This window comes from Musa acuminata, chromosome BXJ1-9 (assembly GCF_036884655.1).
Source record: "Musa acuminata AAA Group cultivar baxijiao chromosome BXJ1-9, Cavendish_Baxijiao_AAA, whole genome shotgun sequence".
Lineage (NCBI taxonomy): Eukaryota > Viridiplantae > Streptophyta > Magnoliopsida > Zingiberales > Musaceae > Musa > Musa acuminata.
In genome coordinates this window covers 48,303,499-48,325,699 of record NC_088335.1, presented here as the reverse complement: position 1 = coordinate 48,325,699, position 22,201 = coordinate 48,303,499, and the positions used below count along the sequence as shown (strand labels likewise).

The window sequence follows — 22,201 nt, the reverse complement described above, 5'->3', positions numbered from 1 at the left end:
TACACTCTCTATCTTGGTAAGTCTCTCAAGAATACATATATATATATATATATTGTGCCAATTCTTGTTTGACATCAATGAGCACACAACAACTGTGTCTGCTATGTTGAGATTCTTGATAAGAATGAAGTCAAATCTTCAGACTAACTAAAGGAGAAATCTTTCTTGTTTGTTTACCTTGTGGGTGGCTATTGTGTTGACATGGTTGGGACCATTGGACTCCACTAATGGAAATGTTCTTGTTTCATTGAGATTTCCCACATTCCAAAGGAATAAAAGTGACACAGTAACAGTGCCTGTAGAAAGGATTAATCAGGCATGCTATCACGATTAAGGATTAATGAGTAAGCAACGACTTCATGATGAGACATTTAACAACCTAGGCATTTAGTGATTATGAAGCAAGAACAAATTAATCCTCTATTAATCTATTCTTTGTTCTATTACCAGTTTTGGTCGAAATAATTCCCAGCAATAAGAGATCAAGGCATAATCCATATCGACACGATTCGTTAATCAGCTTGCAGAACATAATTCTCACTTCCATATTTTTTTTAATCTTGAACCATTAAGAATACTCAGTATTTTTCTATATATGTATATATGTATGTATGTATGTATGTATGATATAAATATTCCTCAACAAATATTGGTACCATCTTATTATCATTCCTAGTAACTCTACGTATCTACTTCAATATTTTTATCTTATCGAACAAATTTTTATATATTTTAAGAACCCTAGATAAATATATATATAATAAAAAATATATTAATAACTAAATAATCTACCCATATGTCGAAACCCTATAAGTTTCAATATTTTACGAGTCAATAGTAATTAAAACTTAATCTCTAAATGATATTAATATTTTATAATACTAATCAAGCTTAAACTTCATCAAATTTATATCAACATGAACTTAACAGGAACACCATTAGTAGTAGTTAACAACTAATACAATATCAATGCTGATATAGTTATTTTTTTTACTCAAATCCCTCTTGTATTGTTAATAGTGACATAGTAATATGCCACTATTATCAAGTCTTGGAAATCATTAGATCATTGTTAGGATGATATGACCCATCATAATCCAATAAAATTAGGATCTTTGTTATGCTCTTAGACCACTTGGTTGAAATAGACTTAAATGGATTGAGCATTTGCAAGAGCTATGGAATGGCTTGTTATGGTGATCACAAAACTGGTCATCATTCTGATGATTCCAAATAAGACAAAAAGAGTTAGTAATTAGGCTTCATAATTTACAGACTGCTAAAATGTCCATAAGCCTCCAATAACTAATCTCCTTAAGACCAATTGGCAAATACATTCAATTGAATCTTCAGCTTTATAAATTCCAAGGACTCATCTGTTGTATTATTAGATGCATTAGGTGTTCAACCCTTACTGGAAAGAGTTGAATTGATTCTCAATCTTAATCTTCTCTTCTAATGCTTCATAAAGTTTTCTCTGTGAATGATTTCAACCCTTACAGGAAAGTTTTCTCAATCATAATCTTCTCTTCTAATGCTTCCAAAGTGTTTGTGTCTATCCAAAATATAACCACACATTATGATGGTTGGAATTCATTTGTACATAAGTAATCCCACTTTGAAGAGATAATAAGTCTTACCTCAGAGAGAGAGAGAGAGAGAGAGAGAGAGAGAGTAGATCTCAAACACTTGCAGGCCTGGTTGGAGTAGTTCACAAGTAAACGAAAACCATGATTTATAGAAGAATCTACCAAGCAGTATGATCAACAATGATATGAAAGCAAAAGTGCTCGACTTTGGAATTCAGATGCATGCTTCAAGGAAACTTTGAAGAGACAAGTGTTGAGATTATTCTTGTGTGAAGAAAGAGTAATCCTACATTTGAAAGATGGAAAAATGAAGAGCTTCTTTGTGTGCTTGAGGTATGATCACAATTTTCCTTGTGATGAATACATAAGTGAAAGCTTTCTATGAACATGGTTCAACTTAAATATAAAAAATAACTAATTTTGAGGGTATACATATATAATAATTTTTTCATGTTAATGTATTAAGTCCTATATTTTTGAAATAATTAAAATATTTTTTAATTTATTGTAAATAAATATTAATTATAGTCCCTATGTATTGCATTAAGTATAGTCTAATTTTGTTTAAATTTGTGAAGTTTATACATGATAACATTCATAATTGTATAATATATTTCAGATGTAAGGTTTGCCCGGTCGATATTAAATATTTAACATATCTTGATCAGAAGTAAAATTTAAATATATTTTTATTTGGTGATTTCTCGATTAAAGTCCAATTTTTGAATTTTTCTTGGGATAGTGTTCCTAATTTCCAAATGCATAAAGAGAGCTCCTATTTTAAGAAAAATAAAAATACCTTCCCTTAACAGCTTAAAGTTTAAGTTTTCCATGGAAAATGAGTTTTGAGTCTAAATTCAATTAGATTGAACCAGTCAAGCCAATCCTATGTTAAACTGAACTAGTTATAATATTTTTTTAATAAGGTTATTGTACTTTTCCTTTAACTAAATTGGTTAGTTTTCTTCTAACTAAGGATACAATATTTTTTTTATGTCCAAGTAAAAATATTATTACTATATTCAATTCAAAAATATCTTAATTAATTCAAATTATCAAAAATATTAATGTAACCTTAAAATTAAGCCTATAATTTTTGAAGAATATTATAAGGGCAAATTCTCGACCATAGCTTTAATAAATTCTCGTAAAGCCCTGTCTTCATCGCACCAATCATCACCTCCACATCTAACCTCCTCGCATACGCCTTCACCCTCGCCCCTCCTTGTTATCTCGGTGCACGGACCCTCCACGCTCTTCCTATCCTCCTCTACCATTGTTAACGATAACCTACGTGTTGTCACCCTCATCGTTCTCAATTGTGCCCCAATACCCATGTAGTCTTATGATCAATTGCCTCTATCATTATCACACCCCACCTATGTTCACTACCTCCTTGTGCGATCCCCCTACCCTCCGCTTGCCACTCTCATTCCATTCTCCTCTATCATTATAAATGAGAATCTATGGACCCTTACCCCTAGTCGCCTTCGTCATCACCTAAGAGGAGGGGGTTGTAGGCAAGGGCATGTCGGCCGCTCGTCATCTCCATCATCCCCATTATTTTTCAAAAATAATAATTTTTTTAGAATTTTCTCATACTATAATAATTTGTATTTATTAAAAATTATGATAAAAAATTATAAGGGTCTTGATGTATTTTAAAATAAAACATGATAAAAATTATATTTTTCCACTTTATCTTAAATTTTAGGTATAATATTTTTAAAAAATATTATAATAATCTATTATAAAGGAATGATAATAAAGTTACATTATTTATGGTTTATTAATAAAAATAAAAATATTATATTAAAATATATTATAAATAAAAGACACTGTGATTTTATTCAAAACTATTGTAATATTAGAAATCAAAATTTTGATTAAAAAAATATTTTTTTAAGAGTATTTTGATATTTTTATAAAGAAATAAAAACTTCTAATTTTGATTTTTTTTTATTCTCTTCAAACCATTTGTCATACGAACGGACATAACATAAATAGTAGATATATTATAATAGCAGACGAGCAACGCGAAATCCACGAATTCTATCCACAGACGACTCACAATACGCTGTTCCTTCTTCCTTCTTTCCCGTCGCACCACTTGTGCTCTGATCTCTTTGGTTCCGTTTCTCGGATCGAAGGGAAAGGGATGGGGAGGGAACCGATGGATCTGGCGGCGGCGGTGGCGCTGCTGCTGCTCTGCTTCGGGATCGCAGGAGTTGCGTCGGACGCCTCCGACCACCGCTATAAGAAAAGAGACTCCGTACCCCTCTACGCCAACAAGGTCGGCCCTTTCCACAACCCTAGGTGAGGCTTGTATTCCTTCTCTCAGTCTGCGTGCTCCGATGTGAGATCTCTCGGGTTTCGTTTCCTGATGGCGATGATGCGTTCTTTCATCTGTTTTTCGGAGATTAGAATCGCTGGACGACGATCGGCCTTGAATTCCTTTCATTGGCTCGAAAATTATGTGAAATTGAAGGAAATTTTGGTAATTTCTTGTGGAAGAAGTGTTATGTACGTTCGAATCCCCTAAATGCTATTGATTTTTAGGATGAACGGAAGTTGCTGGTTCCTTATTTAGGGTTTTGCTCCCAACATAATCGTAAGGCTTCATTTCCCTTCGAGTTGTTGTGATGTCTTTGACGATCTCGAGAATCTTGACTGCGCAACGTGTTTTGTGTAATGAGTTCATCCAATCTCGAGAAAATTGACTGATCATCGCGTTGTCCCGTGAGTTCATCCAATCTTGTCGTGGATATTAGAAGTAAGGAAAGTTTAGGCCGTTGACAGCTTCTGAATGTTTTAAGAGATGGGACAACTCAGGATCCCATTGTTTTTAGCTGATTTAGATTATTAAGTTCTTAAATCATCGAAGATGATGCATAATTTAGTTCTCGTTCCATCGATCAAAGTAGAAAGAGTTAGATGCTTGAACACTCAAATGTTGAATACTATTCATAATTTGATTCTTGTATGAAGCTTACCTGTTCGTTTATTTCTTTACAGTGAGACGTATCGCTACTTTGATCTCCCCTTTTGCGCTCCAGGTTGGTTTCTACTTTTCTATTTGTTGATTTGTATGTCTCTTTGCTTATGTCTGGTGTTGACAACAGAACATGTGACTGAGATTAGAGAAGCTCTTGGTGAAGTTCTGAATGGGGATCGCCTTGTAGATGCCCCCTACAAGCTTAATTTCCTAGTGGATCTTGATTCCAAACAGCTTTGCAAGAAGAAACTTACGAAAGAGGATGTGGCCAAGTTTAGAAGTGCTGTTACAAAGGACTATTATTTCCAGATGTACTTTGATGACCTCCCCATCTGGGGATTCATTGGGAAGGTTGACAAGGAAGGCAAAGATCTGGGTGATTATAAATACTACCTATACAGGCATATCCACTTTGATGTCCTCTATAATGGTGATCGTGTGATTGAGATTACTGTCCACACCGACCCTAGTGCATTGGTGGATCTCACAGACGATAAGGAAATCGAGGTGGATTTTATGTACTCAGTCAAGTGGAAGGAGACAAGCACACCATTTGAAAAGAGGATGGAAAAGTATTCACTGACATATTCACAAACGCATCATCTGGAGATTCATTGGTTCTCAATCATCAACTCATGTGTTACAGTTCTTCTCTTGACTGGTTTCCTAGCCACAATTCTGATGCGGGTGTTGAAGAATGATTTTGTCAAGTGAGATATCTTTCGAGTTCCTAACTTTTAACTCTGTGATATCTTTCAAGTTCCTAACACTTAACTTTGGTGCTGCGTGTTCTTCCATAAGTTTTATTATGATTATTAATAGATGGCAAAAGAGAACCTTGACATGTTTAAAATATATTGAAGGAGTACCACCATACTTCAGTGCAATAGATATAACTAAATTCATGCTACTATTTACCAATTTCCTTATAGATTTTGACAATTAGATGCTTGTAATGTCTGATCAGCTTCCATTTTTTATGTCAAATATTAAACAGATCTTGTGAATTGCTATGGGGATTATGACTATAATGGAGAATTATTTATTAATATTTGGAAGTTATAAATTTTTGGTGTTAAAGGAAACTTGGTACTTCATCATTTTTTCATTTTTAAATTGTTTGAATGCTAATTTTATTCGATACACATTGTGAATGTAATTCCTGGTTATAAGCCAAAAAACAAAGAATAAGTAATTGCGCATACTAGGTATAATTTTATAATTTACTAGATTCAATTGAATTCAGTGTGATTACTTCTTAACCCTAACGAACATAAAATGTGTCATATATAGAATCAGTTCAACTTCCAGTGAGGTTGTGTTGAGGTTCTTGATGAACTTTCTATAACTAAAATTTCTGTAATAGTAAGTTTATCTTGCTTGTTATTCAATCATTTATGAAAAGAAAATACAAATATGACATTGAGTGTTCTAAATGAGTGAAACATCAATGTATAGCTGTATATGGCTCTCCGATGAAAGTACTACAGGATGTTTATTTCCACAGAATGCTTCCACATTCTAGGTAAATATTTCAGTGGAAACATGATGATGTCCTAGGTCAAGGACTATGGGATCTTGTGTATGTGAACTATGCAAAAATATATTGCAGGCCCAGGTAAATACCCCTGATGAGAGATTGTCCAGTTATGACCAAGCTGTAAATCATAGATGTCAATAGATCACATATATCACTCATGGACCATAAGAAACTAAGCTAAGTTGACCAACTTAACCCTTTGTGTAGAAAACGCAGATCATGCTTTTGTGTATTCCAACACAGTCAATTGGACCAAAAAGCCATCTTACTGTTCTGTTTCGAGAAAAGTAGAAATTGCTTGCATTAGAGTAATATTGCTTCTAGCTTAAAATGTCTTAAGGTTTCTTCTTTGCTCATGATTTCCCAAAACCATAAGGAGATTGATTCGAGGTCTTATAATTCGTGGTCCAAAAGACTTCGCACTTGTTTACATGTTTCATAGTTTTATCTAAATTATGCATTTGTTCCATATAATTTATTGAGAACTGCATATACTTCAGTATGCAATACCTTGATGCTTGCATACTTAAGCCACTTTTTTGCACATTGCTTATAGCCTATTTAGTTACCAAAATATTGTTTTAGATTCTAAAAAAAATTGCAAACTGATATGATCAATTTAAGTAATGACATCAAATTGGATTTTGTCTTGTCGACAATCATTTTGTCCACCTAGATGATAAGGATGATGTCGAGATCTCTTAGGGACATTTTGATTTTTTTTGTGCATGCAAATTTATTCATAAACTTAAACTTGTGTCCTCCTTGTGTTCCTTGAAGGTATGCCCATGATGAGGAGTCTGCTGAGGAGCAAGAAGAGACTGGCTGGAAATATATCCATGGAGATGTGTTTAGATTCCCAAAGAACAAATCACTCTTTGCAGCATGTCTTGGTTCTGGCACACAATTATTTGCTCTGTGAGTATCTCTAGAAAGGCTTGTTTCGAGTAATTTGAGAAACAATAAAACAGAACTGCAGAGATCAACTTTTTGTTTTTTTTATTAACTTTTTGTTGTAGCTTCTATCAAATGATGATGTTTACTTGGATTAACTTTTTTGTTTCCCTTGACATTCATCGCAGCACGGTTTTCATTTTTGTTCTTGCATTAATTGGGGTTTTCTATCCTTACAATCGTGGGGCTCTTTTTACTGCTCTGGTAGTCATCTATGCACTTACCTCTGGCATTGCTGGATATACTGCTACCTCTTTCTACTGTCAGCTCGAGGGAACAAATTGGGTGAGACATTTTCCTCGACGACATTTCCTTATTTTTTCCCTTCTGCTGCTTTGCTCATCAAATTAAAATGCAGAATGATCCAGATATATGTATGCTTTTGCATTCATACCCATTAAAGACTCTTGCTGAAACGGTAGCTTAAGAAAAAACTTAACAAGTGAATAAGGTGATTCAAGGTTTTATATGCTTATTCATTTTCTGTTTGGCAGGTAAGGAATTTGCTGTTGACCGGATGCCTCTTCTGTGGGCCTCTTTTCCTGACATTCTGTTTCCTCAACACTGTTGCTATTGTGTATAGTGCCACTGCAGCTTTACCATTTGGAACCATTGTTGTTATTGTTCTCATTTGGACATTGGTAACCTCTCCGTTGCTTGTTTTGGGTGGAATTGCTGGTAAAAATAGTAAAAATGAATTCCAAGCCCCTTGTCGGACAAAAAAGTTTCCTAGAGAGATTCCACCACTCCCTTGGTATCGAGGAACACTTCCACAGATGGCAATGGCTGGTTTTCTGCCTTTCAGTGCAATCTACATTGAGCTTTACTACATCTTTGCCAGCGTGTGGGGCCACAGTATTTACACCATATATAGCATTCTGTTCATAGTGTTCATCATCCTCCTCATTGTGACCGCATTCATCACCATTGCGCTAACCTACTTTCAGCTTGCTGCTGAAGACCATGAATGGTGGTGGAGGTAAGCCTATATTATAATTTCTTCACTTTTAGCTAGCCTGTCTAATCATTTGTGCTTCTATGCTGATGCAATTGCATACAGACTTTTTTTATGACTAATCTTTGCTGCATATGTCATGCATTCTAGGGACCTCTATTACTTGTCGGGAAGTTCTTATTTAGAACAGGATTCAATTTTCTTTGAATTCCTTTCTCTACTGAATTGATCTGACTTGATCTCACTGCAATGCAGGTCTTTCCTATGTGGAGGATCAACTGGTGTATTTGTGTACGCATACTGTTTGTACTACTACTATGCCCGATCTGATATGTCTGGCTTTATGCAGACATCCTTCTTCTTTGGTTATATGGCTTGCATCTGCTATGGCTTCTTCCTTATGCTTGGCATGGTTGGCTTCCGTGCAGCATTGCTGTTTGTACGGCACATCTATCGATCCATCAAGTGTGAGTAACCTGTCAGTACCAAATCGAATTGATGAATCCGATTGCTTTGGCAACCATCCAGTTAAATCTTGCCCTTTGCGGGGATTAGGAGTAATACCAGTTTGAACCGACAGGGCTCTGCTTCTTCCAGAAATAGGCAGTTACTAATCATTAGTATCTATAGTTGTATGTTTCCCTGTCTTTGATCACTTGTTCCATTTGCCAATTCTTTGTATGACATTGTCAAGTAGTTTTTTTTACATGTATCTGCACATTCGTGGAATGGCTCTCTTATGAACCACTTGGATATGTTATAAGACATATTTCTCTATACATCTAAAGAAACTTGTTTTAAGAGCATGGATATCTATCTATTCATTCTTACAAGTATCTGTGAGTGCTGGTCTTCCTCATTCTGGTTAATAACCTTCCATTTTGTCCAATAGTAGGAGTAAATGGACAACAAATTTGGAGGATTTTTACTGATGTCTAAGAACAAATTAAGAGCAATTGCATTCAGATGAACAGAAATCATAGCCAAGGATTACATGGTGGGTCATGCGTGCTACATTTGCATTCGGATGAACAGAAATCATAGCCAAGGATGCTCACTCTACCACATCGTACATCAAATCCAGACTTCTCTTGGGGAACCCAATACACATTACTTGATGCCACCAAAGGCAACATAGGTTTGGGCTCAATTTGTTGAACTTGCAGTCTTCGAGAGAGAAGATAAGCTTTGTGACCCAAAGACAAAGTCAGAATACCATAACAATTGAAATAGATACTCGACGTAAACCGACCATAAGACCAACAACAACATGTTGCATTAAGAATATAAATGACCAACAACAACAATATAAATGACCAACGACATGTTGCATTAAGGTGTATGAAAATACGAGAAGAGCCAACCCCATTTAGATCAAGATTTTGCTCAGAACAGTGCATCTCATTTTTGCCCGGGGAGATGTGTAACCATTGATGTGAAGTATCCAAAATTTTGCAGTGGAAATGCATCTAGCATTTCATATCACAACCTCCTTTATCGGCTTTATTGGTCTCGTCATAGAAGCTCAGTAGCATCAACAAAGGAGAGAGTATGATTCGATAACCAGTATGGAATAAGAATCAACAATTTTCTATGCAATTCAGACATGTATTCTTCCCACCTAGCAATTCCGCGCACCAAGTCATCCCAGCTGAATGAAGGTTTTGGGTCATGACGTGATATGCCACCTAAAATTGCCTCCCCAAGTTTGTAATCACATGGCACCAACAGCTCCAAGTTGTTTGATCTCTTGAGAACAGTTGGTCTGGTCGATCCTGCACGATGTACTTCTCTTTCTGTTGCTAATTCAGCGGCTTTCCAGCCACAGAATTGGACAACCTATTACAAAGATTTTTTAGCAATGAGTAGTAGATCAAAGAGTGGAGCTTAAGTTATAGATGCTTAGACAAGAACTCATCCAAAGTTCAATGCTTCTATTGCATGATCTACTTTACAGGTTACCTGCAAGGCATGCAGACTGTTGACAAATTCTTTGTCAAGAACTTCGTCACCCCTACCAAGATACAATCTCCCATCAAGCAGCTCGAGAGGATCGCATGGTGAATCATTCATGCTACATTTGCCTTCGGATGGACAGAAGTCGTAACCAAGGATGCTCACTCTAGCACAGCGTACATCAAATCCAGACTTCTCCTGGGCCAACCAATACATACAACTTGATGCTGGCAAAGGCAAGAAAGGTTTGGGTTCAATATGTTCAACTAGTAGTCTTTGAGAGAGAAGATTGATAAGCTTTGCGTCCTCGTCATGTGCACTGTCACGTGTGAACCAAAGAGTTAAGGTCAGTCTTTCACCATCGATTACCTGTTCCAGATTTAGATAGATCAGGATACCATAACAATTGTAACGGATATTTGACATAAACCAACCATGATGCATATAAAAGAGCAAAACCTATTGCATTAAGAATTTCCGTAATGTAATCTGCTTGTGAGGTCAAATAAGAGGGTTATCACGAATTTATTAGCACAAGGGAACTCATGTTGACAAGTATCAAGATGCAGGACTGTTCACTGGAGTTTCAGATTGGGTTCAATTTAAGTCTTGAGTTCATTAGGATCGAGTAAATCAAGCCTTAATTGTAGATTGACTTTTTTTTAGTTGATTCAGTTGTGTTTTTTTATACTTATAATATTGTCATTTGTTTTTGTTAGTAATTTTAGTGTTGTAAAAGAAAGTCCACGATGCTCTGCAATTTTAGAATCCAAGTTATCCAACAAAATTCAAACTTTTGAATGCGGCCTCTCCTTTAACCCCGGTCATACATTGAGTAGAAAATGAGTTTATAAGGTCACTATCTGTATATAGTGAGCTGAGAAAACCACGTTGTATTGATGAGTTTGATTAATGAATAGTTTCCTGGCCAAATGGTTTTGGTTACATCAATATCAAAGTAGCAGTCATTTCATAGGAATCGATTAATAAAAAATTCTACAAAATCTTTGCTGTGTGAATTATTATTCACATTAAACTACTATGAATTTATTCTATATGCAATCAATTCAATTGCAATTTGAAACTAATATTTAGTTAGTGCAAACTAAAATAATAAACAAGTTGATGATATATATACCTCATCTACAGAATGAACATTGCGTTCATCAGCTGTGTAGACCACAACATCCTGAAAATAATTAAGAAATTTGTTACTTAAGAAAGCCATATCTTGCTCCAGGACTGATATACGAATTTTTAATTTTTGAGCTTTGTCTTTCAACAACTAGTTGATTTCTTAACAATAAATTTGCATTATGCAGCAGAACATTTTATAAACATGGCAAAGTAGGTATTAAGGACACTGTAAGATATCTTCAACGAAGTGCTTACTCCAGCAGTGGGTGCAATTGACGAAGGTTCCCCATCTTTAAAATGAAAAAGTCCACCATTAAAATCTTTTTCATGGCTGTTCAAGTAGCAGACTGCCTTCAACATAAACAAGCACAAGTCAGCAATAGCATAATGTTATATCAAATGAAGACTGAAAGAAAAGGAATGTGAAATCGTCCATAATGCTAAGAATAAAAACTATAGGTTTATGGTTCAAAATTGAAAGGCTTGCCCTATCTATTAGACATTATTTGTTCATCATCTTAAAGTCCAGAAATTTATGCAACACAAGCACCATTATGCCAGTTTGACGGTGATAGATCTATATATTGGAAAATAGAAGATAAAAGAACAGTAAATAATTTCAATAGAATTTGCTAGTAGAAATCAAAAGGTAACAACATGAGGATTTTTCAAAATTAAATTAAAATTATTCTATGACATATTATTGGTGTATTATCATTCATTTGGATCCATTTAGTGGATGGGCTTAATCAGAGAAGGTAATGAAATAACACTCTTAAATTTAAGACTGTTATTTGATATATGATGTGTGAACAAACATGTTTGCACAGGTGTAAATGACTTTTTCAGGATTCAAAGCCATACAATCGATTTTTTTGACACGAGAAAAAGCTATATTGGGTTTTAAGAGTCCACATGTCTCTACAATTCATAAGAAAACATGAAGAAATCACCTTAACAGAAGGATAAGCCACACAACATCTGTACTAACCGCAAAGTCCCTTTGTCTTAGATAAGGCTTATTATCATCACTGTGCCATCCGATACATGCTCCCTTGCACCAACTGCATACAAAATGGGGGAACACATTTTTAAATGCAATTCTTACTTCATATTGCATCGAGAATAAAATTGCCTAAACCAAAATAAGTTTACACAATTCACCTTGTGATCACCTGATTGGTTCACAAGAAGCTTTTTGAAACAGAAATAAAAGGAAAAAAATATTTTATCAATTTAAACCAAATGCTCTGTTAAAAGGTTAGGTTATTTCATGTACAAATGCACAACTAAAAGAGTATCAGGAGATAGGAGCCCTTTTATCAAGCCTAAATATGGGATAAAACTTCTGTAATCTCATACCCCCAAAAAAGTTGTATCATCTTCGTGCTAATTGATGATTCCCACATCTACCAAAAGCTTTTATCATTGATAGAAAAGCTAAAACGATCGTATCACATTCTGTAGCAGTCATCAAAATAATTCCAAGTTCCAACCATGAAAAATGCATCAAAAGCAGTTTTAACAGGGCAGTTGAAGCTCATACACACTATGATTAGATATGAGATGCAGAAAAGCAGCATCTTTTTCTTCTTTGCCGACTCTAAATAAAGATTCCATAATACAGATGCCTATCTTTCTCGTGGTGGCGATAATAGGAAGGGAACTTGGGAGTAATAATAACCTCGTAATCCAACAGAATAGCAGTGAAACGCCGATTCATTAAAAAGAAGGGAAGGAAACCTGACCTGATGAGGCCGGTGAACTCGACGAAGAGCTCGAACTCGCATCCGAAGAGATCCTCGACCGTGTCCTTGAGGCGGTCGCGAAGGGGGAGGAAGGGGATGATGAGGTGAGCGCAGTTGGTGGCGGCCAGGTGGGGGAGCGTGGTGGAGAAGACGCTGGGCCTGTAGCCCACGGTGCCGCAGCTCCGATGTATGAACTCCAATTCCTAAACAGTCATCAAACCCAATGTTTCATCAATCTATTGATCAGTGGAACGATTGGATGTCATTGGCGGTACCTTACAGAGCTCAGGGGAGACGAAGCCACGGAGAAGACGACGCGGATGCTCCGATGCGGTGGCCGCCATGGAAGCGTAGGTAAAAAGGGCATCGGATCCGTCCGGCGGTCGACACAAATCCATCGACGATACCGGTCGGGCCTGAGAGGGTCATCGGGTCGGATCCACTTTGAATTGGGAACCAGAATTATAAGATCCGATTAAGATATCCTACTCTTGACATCCAACAACAAGAAGAAATTGATTTTATATATATATATATATATATATATATATATATATATATATATATATATATATATATATTCTTAATTAAATTAAAAAATATAATATCTAATAATTCGCCGCTGGCGTTACTTCTTCTTTGGCATTTCTAGTAAAATAGATCTGTTTAATGGTTGTGATATAGAAAAGAAACTTGACCTCCGATGATGAAGAACAGACATGTCGAATTGAAAGTTATATATGATAACTCAATACGATCCATTACGGTTTAGCTGTCATGTCACTACTAAATCGAAACGCAAAATAATTTTTTTGTTGTAAGTGCCTGCAGTTGGAAGATTATGTGATGGCCCCATCAATAGCTGGATTAATTTATAGTAGCTATGTTTAGTATTTCAAACTTTACATTTTAAAAAGTTACATTAGCATCCTTACAACATATACGTAGATTCATTTATCCTAACGTTATCGATTTTATGAAAGGAAACATGAAAATAAAAGACAAAGAGATAATTTTAACGTTTTAGTTGATGACGAGGGACAACGTTGATGGCGACGGATGACGTTAGTAGTGATGCATGATGGTACTGTTGGGGATCGTGAGTGGTTGCTGTGGATGAGGAGAGCAACGATGAGAGATTAGCATCGCTCTGCATCTACGTCGATGCCAACACAGTTATCGAACGACGCTGCTCTACATTTGTATCGATGCTAATGTCGATGCTAGTGGCTCTTTTGTCACTCTGTATCTATGTCGACATCGATGTAAATGTAGAATAATCCTCATCTCTTGTCGTCGCTCTCCTACAATTGACATCAATGTAAATACAGAACATCCCTCACCTCTCGTTGTGTCTCTCCTACAACCACTTGTGACTCCCAACGACACTATCGTTTGCCACTACAAACTAAAACTTTAAAATTATCTTTTGTTTTCATATTTTTATTGATAAAACCAACAACGTTAAGGTAAATTGACATATATGTTTCACAAACGTTAAGGTAAATTTGAAACTGAAATCATCATACATTTCTTAAATCATGCCTGTAGGATTTTCCAGTATTTATACAAGTAGATAGCACAAGAGAAAATGATCTAACCTGCAACTAGTTCCAACTTGAAATCATGGATCTGACGCATCAAAGTTACAGATCATAGCAAGGCCACTGAGCCAATATGATAAAGTTGACGTTACAAAATCACATCACTACAAGGACAACTCATTTCGGCTTCATTTCCATGTAGATCCCCCCAATCTGATAACGTCTTCAGTGCTGGTACCTTTCCGCAGCCTATCAGCAGTTTCATCACTCTTCTTGTCACTTCCATCACCATATAAATCTTTCAACTTTGCCAGATTGCTTGAAGCAGTCTTTGTCTTTTCTATATTTTCATCTCTGAATGGACTAGGACGATTGTCAGAATCTGCACCATGGATATGCATGCTCCGGCTCTGGCTCCTGCTCCTGCTTCTGCTTCGTCGGGAGCTGGATCGTCTGTACTCATCACTGTCTCGCCTGCTCCTTTCACGGTCTCTTCTCCCGTAATCCCTATCCGAGTTCCTGGATCTGAGTGAGTCTCTGTCACGATCACCACACCGGTCATGTTTATGCCTTCGATCCCGATCCGTAACCCGGTCACGTTCTGAACGGTCTCGGTCATGGTCACGATCTGAACAATCACGATCAGGTCGTTCATGGCTGCTACTGCGACGAGTGCTTGGAGATGATCTCCAATGGTCATCACCATCACTCCTTTCATGTAGGGGAGCTAAGGTCCTTCTGACAGGTGAAGAATCCCTGGTGGATGCCCGGTGTGGAGCACGCTGACCAAAAGAAACTGACAAAGCAGCTTTTACCGAAGGAGGGCGACGGGCAACATCATCTGAACCCTGCCGACTAGTTTCTCCAGTCACACCACAATGCTTGGTAGGGAGCTTCAGTTTCTCCAGGTTGGCAACAATTTGGCGCATGACGGGGATGGGAATACGTGGAAAAAGGGTGTCAAAGTAGTACTGCATCATAAGATCCATGATATTAAGAAGATTGAATATATAAGTTAAGATTAAACATACAAGTTCTGCTGCAAATGCTCAGCAACAAGTACATTATGAACAGCACCAAAATATAAAACTTCAAGTGCTGTCAGAAAAAGGTTAGAACAAAATACTAATATTGTCAATCCACAAGATCACCTACTGCCAACATTGCAAAGTTGCAAAATGAAGCATACCAACTAAAACGAAGAAAAAAACTGCATCCAATGTGTCCAGGAGACCAGTTATTGCACAATCACAATGAATAAATTGACATGTAGGGAAGAGAATTCCACAAACTTAATAAAGATTACCAAAAAGACCACAAAGCAACCAATTGAGCCACAAAAAAGGAGGGTGTGGAAGATTATTGTGCTGTCGCAAGTCCTTTATATAATGGCAGCTGCACAACTGTCGACTATTAATAGTTAAGATTCATGTACAATCAATTCAAACTTTTTGCATATCCATAACACTTATATCCTAGACATCCTGCAAAAAAATTTCAACAAGAGAGATAGAGTTCTAAACAAATGTGTTTTTGGCACAAAAGTAGTATTTTCAGTAGTAGAGTGACATCTGTATCCTGATTAACGAGCCATGTAAGTAATTTAGCATTTAACTAACTGAAAAGAAAGGCAAAAAACACATTGTGTCGAACATAATGGAGATAGCAGAACCAATAACAACAAGGAAACACAAAATATGTACAAGCCATAATTCATGAGCCTACGATTGAACAAATTACTGATATGAGAACCTTACGGTGAGTTACGCAGGATATTAGCCTTCCCCTTGAATACTTTCCTTTGTTTTCTCCAAGAGATAAAAAAAAAGAGAGAGAAGGGAGACATGGAGGCCAGAAAAGAAGAGCAGAGGAGACAAGAAGAGGTGATAGAAGCAAAATAGTGAGTACACAACATAAGCAATGACTATTGATTTATTAACTATTAGACCAAACAGTAAAATAATACCATAAACTTAATCATGTCCTTCTCTCAATTAGTGTCCACCACATGTAAGGGAAAGGCCATTAGGAGTAGACCTCGGATCAGAGTTGATCATATCCAAACTAATGCTTCAGAAACTAAATCATGTCCTTTCACCCAATTAATGTCCAGGTGTAAACCATTAGGAGAAGACCTCAGATCATAGTTGATCAAAATAAAACTGATGCTTCAGAAACCTTATGATCCAATTAGTATTATGTTAGATCCAATTGGACCTGTTTGTCCCAATTCATCTCTAATCCTAATTTTTAACCAAAGCTCCAATCCAGGCATTCAACCCAATAACATACTAATGTTTTCCTTACTACTGGTATAGGTAAATGAGCAAATAACCATGATGCAGAACAGTAAGAAAAATAACCCTCTTTACTTTTTAAGCATAAGAACAACAACTTTCCAGGGGTCAGAACACAATAGAAAGGAACTAAAAATTTTACCATTTTCCAAAAGTGCACTGTGGTTACTCGCTGCAGTCATAGTGTCAAACAATAAACCCCGGTGATATAAAGCTAAGCAAAATTCTAAACTATCCAATCAAATTAAAACTGTACTATAAACAAACAAAAAATTATTAGCCTCGAATTGGATGAAATCTTGGGTAGTGATGATGGCACAAATGGCCGGTGATGATGAAAGGAAAAGGACTTCCAGCAGTTAAGGTTTTTGGTTAGATGCCATTTATCTGAAAATTGGTGCCGCGCAACCAGGATAGGTGGATTTCTAACTTCTAAGACAAATGGAGAGGTAGCAAACGTATTGGCAAGCAAAAAGGAATTAAAAACTGGACATAGATTTTCCATAATAGTGTGAAGAATGAGGGCATGATAAATGAGCATTAAATTGGATCATAACCAGATATGTACCAGATTCAAAAGCATTAGAATCTTTAAATTGGATTCCACAACAAAGACAAAATAAATCTTGATCCAAATCCAACCTAATCAGATTGAAACTAGGATCAGATCAGGAAAGATTCAACCAATTGCAGACCTAGTTCGAAAAATGTGCACACTGGCCATTATGTAGGGAAATGCCTACAAGCACACCCTTCCTTCACTTAATTTTGTCAAAGAAGGCACCATTTTATTTAGGAAGGGTGTTATAAGCATCAAAGATCGAACTAAGAATAACCTCCTAGTTGCAAAGAAGTCCATCTACCATTATCAAATATTACAGTTGCTTTTTACATGTATTAAATAAAATATAAATCTCTACACTTAGGTCATTTAATGTTACCTTTAAACCATGGAAGTCAAGAGGCACTCGGGTGCTCGCCTAGGCACACAGGCGAGGCGAGGCAAGTCCCGAGCACTTGGATTTGGATTTGAGAGAGCACCTTTAATTGGGTGCAGTCCAAGCGCATGATTAAGCCCATGTGTCGAGCAGCTCATGCGAGCACCTAAATCAGATAGCATTGTGGTTTGTTGACCCTCCTTTGATCAAACCACCTCTGGAAAACCTAATCAGCATCCGTGCGCACATCGCATGCCTCAAATGTTATCATGTGGTCCAATCCATATCTAGAAATTTCTATGACCTATAGATTACTGTAAAAACCAAGAAACAGATACTGAACATTACAAGCATTATCTTTTAGCTTATATTGACTGATTTATAGCATGTCAACCAAACATCTTCCACTAGAGAGCTTAAATGGTGAAATCAAATACCCAAACATCAAAAACATTGCACATAGAACAGAGAGAGTCTAGCAATATACATAAAATGTACCAATTTACATGACCACTGCCAAGTCAAGAGAAGTGACTGAAACATGGGCAGGAAAGAGACTCAGTAAAACAAGATAAGGAAATAGCAATAAGCCCTTTGAGAGATGACTTCATTTCAAGATCAACATCACAAACCTTGAACATAACTGTTGATAAAGATGTGATCTACTGAGATCTCCTCTCAAAGCATACTCTGTAAGGTAACGCAAGCTCAGAATCTCAAATGAACAGGTGTGACATTTAGCAAAATTCAGCTACCAAAACAAATCATTAGCTTAGCGAACACGTATGCAATTTGTTGATTCAATATATCAGTGAATATTTTCAACTAAAGAACATAATTATAGAGACTTATGCCTGACAGGCATATTCTATTACAGATAGACAATTAAGGAATCAAACAACTGACCTGCCCAAGAAGAAGATCACGCACATATATTCCCATTGTTGTAAGGCGACCATTAGAACCAGGAGAAATTTCCTTCACAACAAAAAATAAGCATCTAAATCCAGGTTTCATGTATCGACGATGGTGGTTTTACTGACTTAAGTACCATTATCGAACCATATATCTATATTCTGGTACAATAAAATTCATTTTTACTTTCTTTATTGCATTCAATGAACCGGGCAGTAGAGGAGACCACCCAGTTCCCGATACTGAATCAGTACAGGGTGGCTACAAAAACCAGCATTGGCGTAAGATTTAAATCCTTGATATGAATTCTGTATCAAATAAGTTCTCCAGTAGAGATGGTGTACAATTATTAAGGTCTAATATCATTAATCTTGATCATACAAGAAACATTATCTCCTTACAATAATGCATTCACTAACAAGTACAAATTAGAAATTGTGTCCCAAATGCTAGCATATGGTTGTAACTATTCAAGATAAATTTCAGAACTGAAATTAGCTAAAATATAAATAAGAGCTCTATGGTTGGTCGCATGAACAATATCCATAAATCATATAGCACCAAGGGTAAAGCCAGAGCTTATGCTCGACAGATACTTATCCTACCATCTATGGCTTAGCTATCTCACCTACATGTTTTGTGATCGAAGACAGCGATGATCCCACAAGTTGGTCCCAAATGGATCCATTATTGCCTCCAATCACAATGTAAAAACATGAGACTAATGCTCCTTAGATTCAAAAAGCATGGCCCTTATAAGATAATAGCCAACATGCAATTGTAATAATGAAAACAATCGAAAATACTAAATTCAAAGGAAATTTGTAATGCATGGAAATAAATTGTATATTGAAAAGCATATAATCGGTTTAGAACATATATTGATATTTTAGTAGGGAACAACAAAAAGAAACATAAAATTTCACAAAATAAGAGGACAATAAGGAGAATATACATGATTTATATGTAATAAATCTGACATACTACAAGGGAAAGTAAATTAAAACAGCTATCATATGAATAATCTATACGACTGAAATTCACACAACATAGAGCAATATATAGCACATAGCATAGTAATAATTAAATATACAACACAAAAGTAGAATAGGAAACGTATAAGACAACAGTACAAGATATTAGAGCAGAAAAAGATATGCTGAAATTATTGAATAATAAAACAAAGATTAAGCACAATTGCAACAATCAAAAGACTATCAGCAATAAGTTCATCAAGAACCTTGCTATCGATCATTTTATCAAGGAGTTATAGTTGTGGGATGCACCAACATATAGTATCTGTTAGGAGAACAGAAAGCATGGTTTTCAAGGCAAGTAGTTGGTGAAGAATTGAAATAAGCAGATAAAGAGACAATACCTCGCCATCCTTAATGTATGGTTCAAACCAAGTCCATAATGTCTTTGGATCTGCAACATAACGCAGATAGAGAAAGCCAATCTGAATAACCAAGAACAGTAGCTACTTCAGCTTTATAAGTAGTACATTGGAAATAACTTAATTAATTATTATTATTATAGCATCATATACACATGTTAAATTAGCCATCAAGAGATAAATAATAAATGCTTGCATACACAGACAAGTTCACCATCAACGTCTGCAACCAACCACATATCATGCCCACAAAAGACCAACCATTTCAAACCAAGAGAAAAATGGAACATATTCAAAAAAGACAAGTGACAATGAAGTTGACAACTCAAATGAGACCATGTAAGGTTCTTGATGTACAGTCCAAAGCCATACATTAAAGACTTTTTATGTTGTCAACCAATAATATCATTGTCTGTGAGATAATGAAAAAGCTCCAATGATAAATAGCTAACAGGCCTAGATGATGTAACATATATGACATCTTTCCTGAATGCTCCAACAAAACATTACAGATGAAAAAACAAATTCAGTTCATGATCTCAATTAATGTGCTGAAAAGACAACATGAATTAATCACAGCATGTGATAGCCAGTAAGGCAAAATATATTCTAATTCTCTACATGGAGAATCAACCATGAAATTGTGAAACATGCAGTATTCTTTGCCAAAAGGTCAACAAATTGCATCAACAAGTCTCGCTAGGAAACATGTGAAGTCAACTGATCAACATCCAAATGGTTTCAAATTTTGGAGGTACAAATGAAATCACAAATATGATAAGATAAAGCAATACAAGGAATAGCACACAACACTTAGTAGAGACACTTACAGCTCTTATATAAGGCGAATCAGGATGCTTCAGAAGCCCATGCATTTGCTTGACAGTGAGTTTCATTGTAAAGAACTTATAAAGTAGACAAAATGCCGTGGAAGGACCTCTGCAATTTCCAGTCATCCATGGTTCGACATGATCGACTTGGTTATAGATCTCATCAATAACTTCATGGTACGTCTTCAATCTGTAAAGCTCTTTGAAATAATCAGAAGAAAGAATGTTCATGGAAAGAACCTTCTCCAGCAAAGTATCAATAGGTCTGTCAGAAGTTTGTATTTCCATTCCTCTTATAGTCAACTGAAAACTTCCTACTCCACAAAGTAAACGAACAATCCCTTCAGCAATGCAAATGACGATACAACCTGCAAGTAGAAAACAACAGAACTGGATTCACTCAAGAGAAGAAACAGATTAAATTCACTCAACATAATTATTGGACATATGATCACCAACGAAATCAGAAGTTTGTACCATCTTTTCTCAGAGCCTCTACAATAGTGTCTCGTCAAATAAATTCTTAAACCATACTATCTGAGACAACTTACGTAACTCTTGCCTAGCTTCCATCAGCCCTAGATTAGTGATTCTTCCCTGATCCCTTCTATATTATTCTGAGCTACACAAGAAACCGAAACTATGCCCTTTACAATTATAAGAACACCCTAAATGAGCGAAATTTTGATTAAGTTTCGCTCTTTTACTATAAGGGTGCTTTAGGCGGTGTTTTGAAGAAGATATTAGCAGTTCTCGTAGTTGTCCTGATCCTCATTTCCCAGCACGACTAAGAAATCCAACTCAAAGAAAAATTATCAAGAATCAAACTTCCAATAACAATTAGGGCATACTAATTAAAATGGCAAAGGAGGAAAGAAAGAAAAAGAAGGGGATCAGAGAAAATTGGAGAGAGAAAATAACCTACTAGGAAGATCCGGAGGACTCGTTTCACCGGTCCCGTCCGTTCTTGGATTGACTTCCGATTTAGGGTTTTCTTTTCCTAGACAGAGCGATCGAAAAAAGCGCCGGGATAGGAGAAAAGGAAGCTTACCACAGGCGGGGAATAAGGAAAAGGAGGAGAAGGAGAAGGATGATAAATCGGGTGCCGGCGCAGGCGGCGATACGGAGGAGTTGGAGTGGATTCGATTCACGGGCGAAGAGGGCGGCGAGCCAAACCGACGGGACAAATAGACCAACCTGCTCCCACGTGTGAAGCACGTGATTTATATTAATTGATAATATCCTATAAAACTTTGTATGATTTGATAGCCGCCATGACAATAATGTTATAGGCATTTAAGACACTTTGAATTATTAGTGATGGTTAAAGTAAATTTTATATACTAATAAGAAAATTATATATATATATATATATATATATATATATATTATCAAGAAATATTTCAT

The 22,201-nt window shown here is 36.2% G+C and overlaps 3 protein-coding genes across 9 annotated transcripts; 1 reads left to right on the top strand and 2 right to left on the bottom strand.

The window, feature by feature from the left end:
- The first annotated feature begins 3,629 nt into the window (after positions 1-3,629).
- Positions 3,630-8,839, top strand: LOC135593962 (transmembrane 9 superfamily member 3-like). The gene is made up of 7 exons (XM_065084332.1): positions 3,630-3,905; positions 4,605-4,645; positions 4,712-5,294; positions 6,905-7,042; positions 7,207-7,363; positions 7,573-8,057; positions 8,289-8,839. The coding sequence occupies exons 1-7, from the start codon at positions 3,748-3,750 to the stop codon at positions 8,506-8,508; spliced, it is 1,782 nt and encodes a 593-aa protein (XP_064940404.1). The 5' UTR covers positions 3,630-3,747; the 3' UTR covers positions 8,509-8,839.
- A 534-nt stretch (positions 8,840-9,373) lies between these two features.
- Positions 9,374-13,282, bottom strand: LOC135585869 (uncharacterized). The gene is made up of 7 exons (XM_065084333.1): positions 13,150-13,282; positions 12,875-13,077; positions 12,118-12,190; positions 11,382-11,477; positions 11,128-11,178; positions 9,996-10,358; positions 9,374-9,872 (listed from the first exon to the last, which is right to left on the bottom strand). The coding sequence occupies exons 1-7, from the start codon at positions 13,270-13,272 to the stop codon at positions 9,549-9,551; spliced, it is 1,233 nt and encodes a 410-aa protein (XP_064940405.1). The 5' UTR covers positions 13,273-13,282; the 3' UTR covers positions 9,374-9,548.
- Positions 13,283-14,377: 1,095 nt separating this feature from the next.
- LOC103999334 (pre-mRNA splicing factor SR-like 1) lies at positions 14,378-22,074 on the bottom strand. 7 transcript variants are annotated; one of them, XM_018818196.2, is made up of 6 exons: positions 21,716-22,074; positions 20,795-21,162; positions 19,947-19,996; positions 18,560-18,631; positions 18,286-18,343; positions 15,252-15,389 (listed from the first exon to the last, which is right to left on the bottom strand). In XM_018818196.2, exons 2-5 carry the CDS (start codon positions 21,080-21,082, stop codon positions 18,316-18,318), a joined length of 438 nt encoding a protein of 145 aa, XP_018673741.2. In that variant the 5' UTR covers positions 21,083-21,162; positions 21,716-22,074; the 3' UTR covers positions 15,252-15,389; positions 18,286-18,315. The 7 variants fall into 7 exon arrangements, with proteins under 7 accessions (XP_018673737.2, XP_018673734.2, XP_009419333.2 ...); XM_018818195.2 differs by having other exon boundaries at positions 19,947-20,027; positions 21,716-22,052; XM_018818192.2 differs by lacking the exon at positions 18,286-18,343 and having other exon boundaries at positions 14,378-15,389; positions 19,947-20,027; positions 21,846-21,993.
- Between the last annotated feature and the right edge of the window lie 127 nt (positions 22,075-22,201).

Excerpts from the sequence above, each read along its gene's own strand:
- LOC135593962 (XM_065084332.1), top strand. The coding sequence starts at position 3,748 with ATGGGGAGGGAACCGATGGATCTGGCGGCGGCGGTGGCGCTGCTGCTG. Across the intron at positions 4,646-4,711 it reads TCTCCCCTTTTGCGCTCCAG|AACATGTGACTGAGATTAGA; the intron begins GTTGGTTTCTAC and ends TGTTGACAACAG. Across the intron at positions 8,058-8,288 it reads GACCATGAATGGTGGTGGAG|GTCTTTCCTATGTGGAGGAT; the intron begins GTAAGCCTATAT and ends ACTGCAATGCAG.
- LOC135585869 (XM_065084333.1), bottom strand. The coding sequence starts at position 13,272 with ATGGATTTGTGTCGACCGCCGGACGGATCCGATGCCCTTTTTACCTAC. Across the intron at positions 11,179-11,381 it reads CAATTGCACCCACTGCTGGA|GATGTTGTGGTCTACACAGC; the intron begins GTAAGCACTTCG and ends AATTATTTTCAG. Across the intron at positions 10,359-11,127 it reads ATGTTCATTCTGTAGATGAG|GTAATCGATGGTGAAAGACT; the intron begins GTATATATATCA and ends AATCTGGAACAG.
- LOC103999334 (XM_018818192.2), bottom strand. The coding sequence starts at position 21,082 with ATGGAAATACAAACTTCTGACAGACCTATTGATACTTTGCTGGAGAAG. Across the intron at positions 18,632-19,946 it reads CATACATTAAGGATGGCGAG|GAAATTTCTCCTGGTTCTAA; the intron begins GTATTGTCTCTT and ends TTTGTTGTGAAG. Across the intron at positions 15,390-18,559 it reads GTGATCTTCTTCTTGGGCAG|TACTACTTTGACACCCTTTT; the intron begins GTCAGTTGTTTG and ends CTTATGATGCAG.